General features: G+C 40.3%; 1 protein-coding gene across 1 annotated transcript in view; it reads right to left on the reverse strand.

Annotated features, from left to right (window-relative positions):
* Window positions 1-5,675: 5,675 nt before the first annotated feature.
* The window catches only part of tmem176 (transmembrane protein 176), a 36,687-nt gene continuing 30,348 nt past the window's right edge, over window positions 5,676-12,014 (reverse strand). Inside the window, exon 7 of the mRNA XM_061880895.1 lies at window positions 5,676-6,608. Within this exon, the coding sequence (XP_061736879.1) occupies window positions 6,549-6,608 (60 nt within the window). The 3' untranslated portion in view covers window positions 5,676-6,548. The remainder of the gene's footprint in view (window positions 6,609-12,014) is intronic.

Consider the following 12,014-nt stretch of genomic DNA (forward strand, 5'->3'; position numbering starts at 1 on the left):
CTACATAGAAAAGCTATTTAACTTTATTTTTTGCAAATATTAAGTCATTTGGAATTTGATGCCTCCAACATGTTTAAAAAAGCAGGCATAAGTGGCAAAAAAAGAGTGAGAACGTTGAGGAATGCTCATCAAACACTTATTTGGAACATCCCACAGATGAACAGGCTAATTGGGAACAGGTGGGTTCCATGATTGGGTATTAAAGCAGCTTCCATGAAATGTTCAGGCCTTCACAAACAAGAATGGGGCGAGGGTCACCAAATGTCAACAAATGCGTGAGCAAATTATCCAACAGTTTAAGAACAACATTTCTCAACGAGCTATTGGAAGGAATTTACGAATATCACCATCTACGGTCCGTAATATCATCAAAAGATTCAGAGAATCTGGAAAAATCACTGCAAGTAACATTGAATGCCCCTGACCTTGGATCCCTCAGGCGGAACCGCATCAAAACTGACATCGGTGTGTAAAGGATATCACCATATGGGCTCAGGAACACTTCAGAAAACCACTGTCAGTAACTACAGTTGGCCGCTACATCTCTAAGTGAAAGTTAAAACTCTACAATGCAAAGCGAAAGCCATTTATCAACAACACCCAGAAACGTTGCCAGCTTCGCTGGGCCCGAGTTCATCTAAGATAGACTGATGCAAAGTGGACTGTGGTCTGACGAGTCCACATTTTTGAAAACTGTGGACGTTGTGTCCCCTTGACCAAAGAAGAAAAGAAACGTCCAGATTGTTATAGGCACAAAGTTCCAAAGCCAACATCTGTATGGGGGTGTATTAGTGCCCTAGGCATGGGTCACTTACATCTATGAAGGCACCATTAATGCTGAAATGTGAACTTGTCAGACCACAGAACACTTTCCCACTTTGAATCAGTGCATCTTGGATGTCGGGCCCAGCGAAGTTGTCGCCGTTTCTGGGTGTTGTTGATAAATGGCTTTTGCTTTGCATAGTAGAGCTTTAATTTGCACTTACACATGCAGTATTACCTGAAGGATCGAACGTCCGTAATATCATCGCTCACGTGCCGTGACTTCTCCAGATTCTCTGAATCTTTTGATGATATTATGGACGGTAGATGGTAAAATCCCTAAATTCCTTGCATTAGGTCACTGAGAAATGTTGTTCTTAAACTCTTGGACAATTTGCTCACACATTTGTTCACAAAGTGGTGACCCTCGCCCCATCCTTGTTGGTGAATGACTGAGCATTTCATGAAAGCTGCTTTTATACCCAATAATCGCACCCACCTGTTCCCAATTAGCCTGTTCACCTGTGGGATGTCCTAAATAAGTGTTTGATGAACATTCCTTAACCTTCTCAGTCGTTTTTGCCACTTGTGCCAGCTTTTTTGAAACATGTTGCAGGCATCAAATTCCAAATGAGCTAATATTTGAAAAAAGTTTACCAGTATGAACATTAAGTATCTTGTCTTTGCAGTCTATTCAATTGAATATAAGTTGAAAAGGATTTGCAAATAATTGTATTCTGTTTTTATTTACCATTTACATAACGTGCCAACTTCACTGGTCTTGGGTTTTGTACCTGCCATTCGTTCCAATAGATTTCTGTGGATTACTATTTCCATTCTAAAAGTTATGTATCCATACTTTTTTGCAATATTTGATACGTAGATAATGTTAAGCTTTTTTTGGTCCAATTTTCAATGCGTAAATGCATCTGTTATTGTAACTACTTGTTAGGACTATGTTCAATAACCCCAGCACTTTAAAGGACTTGGCCAAAGGAGATGTGTATTTTCTTACTTCAGCTCAATAAATATATTATATGCAACAAGTAAGCATTTTGCCATCTACTATGGTCATGAAATGTATTTCTGGTCTTGTCACCCCCTTCTTAGGTAGAAGGGCGACACGGCAGTGCGGCTGTATCAAAAGAAATGTCGGAGACGCTTTGCTGAACAAAAAGTTTATTACAAGCGAGAGTCCTTATACAGGACTGCAGTACCTAGAGAAGGTGAAGTCAAAAAAATGGGCCACTCCAAACTTGGAGGAGCCAAACCACGGTCTTACATTCCTTCTTACCCTGTCTGGGTGTGTGTTAATTCAAGAGAGTACAACCTGACCATGTAAGGAGATGTTAATATGTAAATGACCGGAAAACAACCTCTATATGTTGTAACTTATAAGACAGACAAGTTAAAGTACCAATGAGTGTCACACACACACACTAGTTGCGGTGAAATTTGTCCTCTGCATTTGACCCATCACCCTTGTTCACTGAGTCTCTCCTCCAGGATAGAGCTATCACTTTTGCATTCCAAAGTCTGAATTTATTGCCTCTTCTCGTGAAAGAGTTAACCCAGTCCACATGCGACTGTCCAACTATGGCTCTTTAATTTCTTAAAGCTCATCCATTGTTTACTTAAACCTGGTGGTTCGCTTTCTCCAAGTTGAATATATGCATTCACCATGAGTAGAACATCATATGAGTTCTTTATTCACTTCACCCTTTCCACAGCAGTCAGTCCAACTGTGTTTTCTTGTATGTGCAGCACACATTTCTTGATGTTCCTCCATTGGTCGTTGCCTTGATATTGTCTTTCTCTTCTGCTAGTTTCTCACGGATTGTTGTCCTTGTGCTTTGTCGGGTTTCTGTTATTAGTCTCCTCCCTGACTAATTTAATTTTTCTTTCTAGCATTTTCTTCCTGGCTTTTCTTCTTGGCTTTAACGAGTTTGTGATCTGAGTCTTGTGAGGCGGGCGGGATAGCTTGTCCATCTTTAAATGATAAGACTTCTTTACAGAAAGTATGAAATCAGTTTGCAATTTAAGGTCATAATGCCCGATCTCATTGTTGTATCTGTACCCAGACTACCGATGGCTTATTGGTGGGTGAAGTCTAGTATCGTATTTTTCGGACTATAAGGCGCACTTAAAATCCTTTTCCTATTCTCAACAGTGCGCCTTATCGCTCGGTGCGCCTAATGTACGGAATACGTTTGGTTGTGGTTGCCGATCTTGAAGCTATTTTATTTGGTACATGGTGTAATAAGTGTGATCAGTAGATGGCAGTCACACATAAAATATCTGTGTAGACTGCAATATGACGCCAGTAAACAACACCAACATTCTGTACCATTGAAAATATAGAACATTACACACGGTTCTCCAAAATCCATCAAAATGTTTTAGTACGACTTTGGTAAGCGATGAAGCCGCACCACTTGATGGATTGTACTGTGTTTCATAATCGTAGTATTATTATGGTGTGAAGTGAAGTGAATTATATTTATATAGCGCTTTTTCTCAAGTGAATCAAAGCGCTTTACATAGTGACACCCAATATCTAAGTTACATTTAAACCAGTGTGGGTGGCACTGGGAGCAGGTGGGTAAAGTGTCTTGCCCAAGGACACAACGGCAGTGACTAGAATGGCACAAGCGGGAATCGAACCTGCAACCCTCAAGTTGCTGGCACGGCCACTCTACCAACCGAGCTATGCCAGTCAAACTCGTTTGCACTTGCACTTGCATGGCTTAATCTTTGAAACAAGCATATGCTGCCAGTAGCATAACGTAGCGTAACCTGCTAGTTGACATTTGGTCTGGATTCATGTTCGCATAGTAAATGTGTGTGTATAAGATAAGACATATCTGGCGTTTTGTTTCGTAATATTATGCAAAAACAAACTTTTCTTACCTTCCGGCACCTGCTAATCTGTATTTGGGATCTGCATAAGTCCTGAAAATTTGCACGCGTCCGCCTTTGTAGTCCGCCGTAGTCGATAAGGTTCTTCTTTTTCTTAATCTTCTTGTTATGGGACATTCATCCTCCACTGTTGCCATTTCTAATATAAAGTAGTGTAAAGTTCTTACTTTTTTCTGCCAGTAGACTCGCCATGAAAGCACTAAAACATACCTGTGTAGTGAGTTTACATTATTCACCCAAGGAACTTTTAGTTATTAGAGAGTTTTTTTCACGGGACACATTTCTGGCCTTGTTGTTTCACTAGTGAGCCACGGATAAGGAATTGCTGCTCTGTTATTGATTGAAGTAAGGTCTGGATGTCATTAAAATTAAAATGTCATCCTGAAGGGGACTGTCAGAAAGTGGCTTGAAGATGGTCTGTAAAACATAATCTATGCAACATTTTGACCAAAGAACCCCCATTACATTTTATGTAGACCACAAGGAAGTATTTCACATTTAGAAAAACAACTAAAATAACCCCTTTTAATTGACACGTAAATGGACAGTAAATCTCAATAAACGTGTGGATTCATGCGTTAAAAAGCCACATTTTCACAGCTGATGACCATTGACGAATGATAAAGTGAGTCAGCACTTTTATACTTGCTGTTAGTGGTATGTCCATCCATTTTCTACCGCTTGTCCCTTGCTGTACCCTATCTCAGCTGCATCCGGGCGGAAGGCGCAAGTCGCCACCTCATCTCAGGGCCAACACAGATAGACAGACAACATTCACACTCACATTAGTGGTATGTGAAATATAAAAACATGTATAATAAAATCGTTCGGATTATTTGCTTTGTCAGCTATAACACAATGCTTAAGTGGGGATGTTTTGTTCGGATATCTTAGCATACATTGGATTAGTTTCATGGAGGGTCAAATGTGACAATATTTAAAAGATGTATCTTGGAATTGTTACGTGCGTCATTATTTATGATTGGAATTGAATGCATAAATGTGTTACTAATAGTGTCAAAGTATTCAATATACAAAAGCAGTGAAGTTGGCACATTGGGTAAATGGTAAATAAAAACAAAATACAATGATTTGCAAATCCTTTTCAACCTATATTCAATTGAATAGACTGCAAAGACAAACTGGAAAACTTTATTTTTTGCATATATAAACTCATTTGGAATGTGATGCCTGCAACATGTTTCAGAAAAGCTGGCACAAGTGGCAAAAAAGATGGTATGGAGGTGTATTAGTACCCAAGGCATGGGTAACTTACACACCTGTGAAGGGACCATTAATGCTGAAAGGTACATACAGCTTTTGGAGCAACATATGTTGTCATCCAAGTAACGTTATCATGGACGCCCCTGCTTATTTCAGCAAGACAATGCAAAGCCACGTGGTACAACAGCGTGGCTTCATAGGAGAGTGGGGGTACTAGACTGGCCTGCCTGTAGTCCAGACTTGTCTCCCATTGAAAATGTGTGGCGCAATATGAAGTCTAAAATACCACAACGGAGACCCCGAACTGTTAAACAACTTAAGCTGTACATCAAGCAAGAATGGGAAAGAATTCCACCTGAAAAGCTTCAAAAATTGGTCTCCTCAGTTCCCAAATGTTTACTGACTGTTGTTAAAAGGAAAGGCCATGTAACACAGTGGTTAAAAATGCCCCTTTGCCAACTTTTTTTCAATTTGCTGCTGCCATTAATTTCTAAGTTAATGATTATTTGAACTACAGACAGGCCAGTCTTGTACAGTCTACAAAGTCTAGTCTACAAAGCCACGCTGTTGTAACACATGGCTTGGCATTGTCTTGCTGAAATAAGCAGGGGTGTCCATGATAACGTTGCTTGGCATATGTTGTTCCAAAACCTGTATGTACCTTTCAGCATTAATGGTGCCTTCACAGATGTGTAAGTTACCCATGCCTTGGGCACTAATACACCCCAATACCATCTTTTTTGCCACTTGTGCTAACTTTTCTGAAACATGTTGCAGGCATCAAATTCCAAATGAGCTTATATATGCAAAAAATAACAAAGTTTTCCAGTTGGAACATTACATATCTTGTCTTTGCAGTCCATAAGTTGAAAAAGATTTGCAAATTATTGTATTCTGTTTTTATTTACCTTTTACACAATGTGCCAACTTCCCTGCTTTTGTATTTTGTAAAAGTACAATATTAAATTATTTTTATAATTTAAATATTTATTTCTACATTAATTACTTCATGAACACATCAGCGCCTCGTGAATGTATTGTCTCCGTCAAACTCACCCATCAAAGTCAGTGGGCGGGGCTTGGAGGATTTAAGCTTGATGATTGGATGTGGTTTTAAATCAGTAGATGTCGTGACTTTTAAGACACTCATGATAGATGACAACATGAATACATTTTGATTGCTGCAGCTTGAAGCCCGGAACTTTGGACGTCTTTCGAAATATGGCGGCTAAGGAGGGAATACTTTTGCGAGAGTTGGTGGTATTTTTATATTTTACACCTCACAGAGACCCAGAGCATGTAGCAGTTAAAGAAGAGGAATTTATTGCAGTTGTCGGAGTTATTTCTGCAATTTCTGACCAAGATTGCGACCAGTACTTCTCTGCTGGGTGATCAATCAGGTGTTTTATAGAATTCATGAAGCCCTCGTCAATAACATCGTGAAATAATTGTTGAATTAAGAAATTAATAAATTATTTATTAAATGATTGAATGTACTTTTACATTAAACTGACACATATTTGTGTATTTCATTCCAACATAATTAAAAATGTATGTATTTATCTAATTTTGTCACATTTAACCCTTCGTATAGTTTTCGCATCCTTAATGTAGAAAAAGTGTTCATGTTGTGATGTGACCGATCAGCACTGGTCGGGACTTGTGAGGACTCTCGGGGGAGATGAAGCAGGTCCAGGAAAAGGCTGCACACAGGAGGAGAGAGGAGAAATATTAACAATGTTTCAAAACCAAGCAACTCTGTTGATCGTTTACATCAGGGGTGTCAAAGTCATTTTAGCGTGGAGGACAATCTGTGCACATTTGGGCCGCAGTATTAAAATCCTGGCATTAGAACTAAAAAAATAAACACAAATTCTGATTGTTTTCTTTGTCTTACTTTGGCCCAAAATAAAACACATTCTGAAAATATTACAATAAAAATATAGGAAAAAAAGTGTTAAAGTTTAGATCCATGAAGGAAAGAATAAAGTGAATGAATGTTTAACTGAATACATTTACATATGCATAAAAATGTTTTCTTTCGTATTTTTTTTTATGAATTAAGTCATTTTTATGACAACTTTTTTCCAAAACACAATAAAGAATGTGAGATATAAAAGAATAATGCATACATGTATCATTTGTTTTCAAAACCTCTACAAAAAAATGGGACCGGAAAAAATGTACTGTGGGACCCCGTTTTTATGACTTGATGGGGTCCCCAGAACCCTATTTTGAAAATGTCTCGCGCCAACACTGATGGAGTATTGGTGCGTGCAAAACAGCAGCAGGCGGCTGTGGCCTGCGGGCCGATTCCAATACTAATCAAATATCCTACCGGGGGCATACTTGCCAACATTGAGACCTCCAAATTTGTCAGGGCGGGGCTGGGGTCGCAGCTTACTGCGAAGACTGTTCTCCCGGGATGCAAACGGACTTCTCCGGACAAGGGTAGCAGGTAGGAACATTTTTATTAATCTAACTACAAAAAGGTACAAAAACAAAAAACAACCCGAAGCCAAGCGTGCCTAAGGCTAAAAAACTTAGGACATGAAACTATAGACATGAACCTCATGAAACTGTGACATGAAATAACTCAGACTTACTTGGCAAGGCATGAAGCGGACAAACAAAATGGACTATGATATTGAAACTACGAGTAATGACGCCAGGCCGACTGACTGGCAGAGGCGGTTTGAATAGTCTCTTGATTAGAAACAGGTGCGCGGTCCGAACACCAGGGGCAGGTGAAAATCATTAGTCGCCATGGAAACTAAAGCAAACAAGGGTGCACAAAAACAGGAACTAATGGAGTCTTAAAACTAACAGAAAATAACAAAAACATAATCCAGACCACAGATCATGACAGAATTCAATGGGGGGTTGTGGTAGTGGGGGTGTATATTGTAGTGTCCCGGAAGAGTTAGTGCTGCAAGGGGTTCTGGGTATTGTTTCTGTTGTGTTACGGTGCAGATGTTCTCCCGAAATGTGTTTGTCATTCTTGTTTGGTGTGGGTTCACAGTGTGGCGCATATTTGTAACAGTGTTAAAGGCCTACTGAAACCCACTACTACCGACCAGGCAGTCTGATAGTTTGTATATCAATGATGACATCTTAACATTGCAACACATGCCAATACGGCCTGGTTAGTTTACTAAATTGCAATTTTAAATCCCTCGCAAATTATCCTGCTGAAAACGTTGCGATATGATGATGCGTGCGCGTGACGTCACGGATTGTAGCGGACATTTTGAGGCAGCAGCGATCCCAGCTATAAGTTGTCTGCTTTAATCGCATAATTACACAGTATTCTGGACATCTGTTTTGCTGAATCTTTTGCAATTTTTTCAATTAATAATGTAGACGTCAAATAAGAAAGATGTAGGTGGGAAGAGGTGTGTTGCGACTGCCTTTAGCAACACAAACACAGCCGGTGTTTCCTTGTTTACATTCCCGAAAGATGACGATGAAGCTTTACTATGGAACAGAGCGGTCAAGCAAACATGGTTCCCTACCACATGTCAACCAGCAGGTTTCGGTGAGAAAATGGTGGTATTAAGTTGGCTCTTGCCGTAGACATGAGCGGAGAACATGCAACGGCTGCCTTCGCCTAGTCAAGAAAAGTGGCTTCCCTCGGAGACACTGGCGGTCACCACACGCGCGGCCACACCCCTCTGACTTTAAGGCTGTAAAGGTACAACCATATAATCTCACTAAAACACTAGTAACACAATAAGCAGATAAGGGATTTTCCAGAATTATCCTGGTAAATGTGTCTAATAACATCTGAATCGCTCCCGCTGCCCTGTCTTTTTTTGGGGGGATTTTTTTTCTAGTCCTTCACTCTCCCTTTCCTCATCCACGAATATTTCGTCCTCACTCAAATTAATGGGGGAATCGTCGCTTTCTCAGTCCGAATCGCTCTCCCTGCTGGTGGCCATGATTGTAATCAATGTGAGGATGTGAGGAGCTCCACAACCCGTGACATCATGCGCACATCGTCTGCTACTTCCGGTACAGGCGGGGCTTTTTTATTGCGACAAAAAGTTGCGAACTTTATCGTGGATGTTCTCTACTAAATCCTTTCAGCAAAAATATGGCAATATCGCGAAATGATCAAGTATGACACATAGAATGGACCTGCTATCCCCGTTTAAATAAGAAAATCTCATTTCAGTAGGCCTTTAAAGTTGTTTATACGGCCACCCTCAGTGTGATGTGTATGGCTGTTGACCAAGTATGGCTTGCATTCGCTCATGTGTGTGTGTAAAAGCCACTGTTTGTATGGAGGAAAAATTGGATGTGAAGAGAGGATGTAGAGGACGCTAAAGGCAGCGGCTTTAAGGCGCGCCCAAATATTGTTGTCCGGGTGGAAATCGGGAGAATGGTTGGTTGCCCCGGGAGATTTTCGGGAGGGGCACTGAAATTCAGGAGTCTCATGGGAAAATCGGGAGGGTTGGCAAGTATGCCCGAGGGGCCGTAGATAATTAGTTCGCGGACCTTGTCTTTGACACCCCTGGTTTACGTGATATATATAAATGTGTACTGCAACCTTCTCCTACCAGTGTATTGTATATTGTGCATTACCACTCACAACACAAGAATCACTTTACCAACACTTTTATAACACACTACATTATTATAATACACACTATAAACAAACACTGTTATGTAATACCATGTTAAGTCAGTGATTCTCAAACTGGGGTAGGCATACAACCAGTGGTGCATGGGCTCCATCTAGTGGTAAGCCAAATAATCAATTAAATATTCAAACACAGTGTTACTCTTCAAAATGTGTGTAATGTTACAATTACCAAAATTATAAAATATACTTGTTAAATAAAATCTGTGCTTTTTTTTTTTTTAATTAATATTTAGGCCTACTACGCTACTGTATTTTAATGTTGCTTGATATGGTGGTACTTGACGAGCCAAGTGTTTTCTGAGGTGGTACTTGGCGGAAAAAAGTTTGAGAACCACTGCACGAGTATTATAATACTCTATAACACTATATAACAAGACACTCTAGTACGGGGGGCAGCAACCCACGGCTCTCGGGCCACTTGCGGCTCTTTAGCGGCGCCCTGGTGGCTCCATGGAGCTTTTTAAAAAATGTATGGAAATGGAAAAAAATGGGGTGAAAATAGGTTTTTTGTTGTAGTATGGTTTGTGTAGGAGGACAGACACGACACAAACCTTCCTACTTGTGAGAAATCCCACTGTTTAAAGGGGAACATTATCACCAGACCTATGTAAGTGTCAATATATACCTTGATGGTGCAGAAAAAAGACCATATATTTTTTTAACCGATTTCCGAACTCTAAATGGGTGAATTTTGGCGAATTAAACGCCTTTCTGTTTATCGCTCTGGAGGCGATGAAGTCAGAATGTGACGTCGCCGAGGTAATACAGCCGCCATTTTCATTTTCAACACATTGCAAACATTGGGTCTCAGCGCTGTTATTTTCGTTTTTTTCGACTATTTTTTGGAACCTTGGAGACATCATGCCTCGTTGGTGTGTTGTCGGAGGGTGTAACAACACTAACAGGGAGGGATTCAAGTTGCACCGAAGATGCGAAAGTGTCTGCCGCCAGAGCCCCATTGAATATGCCAGTGTCTCCACATTTTACCGGCGATGGTAAGACAGACATGGCACAGAGATGTATGGATAACCTGCAAATGCATTTGCAACGATAAAGTCATCGAAATCCCAAACGTGAGTTTTGTTGATGTTGACTTATGTGCTAATCAGACATATTAAGTAGCGGCGTGACTGCCAGCTAATCGATGCTAATATGCTATGCTAATCGACGCTATCATGCTATCTACCGGCGGTGCTAAGGCAGACATGACACAGAGATGTATGGATAACCTGCAGATGCATTTCCGATGATAAAGTCAACGAAATCACAAAGGTGAGTTTTGTTGATGTTGACTGCCAGCTAATCGATGCTAACATGCTATTTACCGGCGGTGCTAAAGCAGACCTGGCACAGAGTTGTATGGATAACCTGCAGATGCATTTGCAACTATATTACGTTTCCTTCCACCCACATTTAATGCGAAAAAAAACACTTACCAATCGAAGGATTTAAGTTGCTCCAGTGTCACGAGATGCGAAAGTCCTGATCGTTTGGTCCGCACATTTTACCGGCGATGCTAACGCAGCTATTCGGCCATGCTATGGCTATGAATAGCGTCAATAGCTATTCGCTCAATAGCTTCAGTTTCTTCTTCAATACTTTCATACTCCAACCATCCGTTTCAATACATGCGTAATCTGTTGAATCGCTTAAGCCGCTGAAATCCGAGTCTGAATCCGAGCTAATGTCACTATATCTTGCTGTGCTATTCGCCATTTTTTGTTTACGTTGGCAGCACTGTATGACATCGCAGGTAAATGGATAGTCGCATCACAAATAGCGATATTCCAGGACAGGGAAAACATTTTTAAAAACTTCCAAAAATACAGCAAGCCACTGGGAACTGATTTGTATTGTTTTTAACCCTTTTGAAATGGTGATAATGTTCCCCTTTAATATCTTTGTGTGTATGCTTTACTGATGAGACTATTTAGCGAGCGCCATTTAGTGCTACTCATTTTAACAGGCCTTGAACTCACCGTTGGATGGACTGTGACGCAAGTTTGTTTACATGTACAACTTTCTCTGATGCTGCCACAAAAAGATGTGTTTTATGCCACTCCTTCGTCTCATTTTGTCCACCAAACGTTTTATACTGTGCGTGAATGCACAAAGGCGAGCTTTGGTGATGTTATTGACTTGTTGGAGTGCTAATCAAGCATATTTGGTCACTAATCGATGCTAATATACTATTTAGGCTGGCTGTATGTACATATTGCATCATCATGCCACATTTGTGGTATATTTGAGCTCATTTAATTTCCTTTACTTATGTCCTCTGTGTATTTCATTTATATTTGAAAAGTCTCATGACACATTATCTGTATGTCTTATCGGCTGCATTTCTCATAGTTGTTTGTGCGCCATGTTGTTCCAGACCACAGCAAACGTTACCCAGCTGGCAAATATTGTAATAAATCCATTAGAAGACTGCCTGCCGTTTCCTCTAACTTGGACACAC

Source organism: Nerophis ophidion, linkage group LG20 (genome assembly GCF_033978795.1).
Source record: "Nerophis ophidion isolate RoL-2023_Sa linkage group LG20, RoL_Noph_v1.0, whole genome shotgun sequence".
In the NCBI taxonomy this organism is placed as follows: domain Eukaryota; kingdom Metazoa; phylum Chordata; class Actinopteri; order Syngnathiformes; family Syngnathidae; genus Nerophis; species Nerophis ophidion.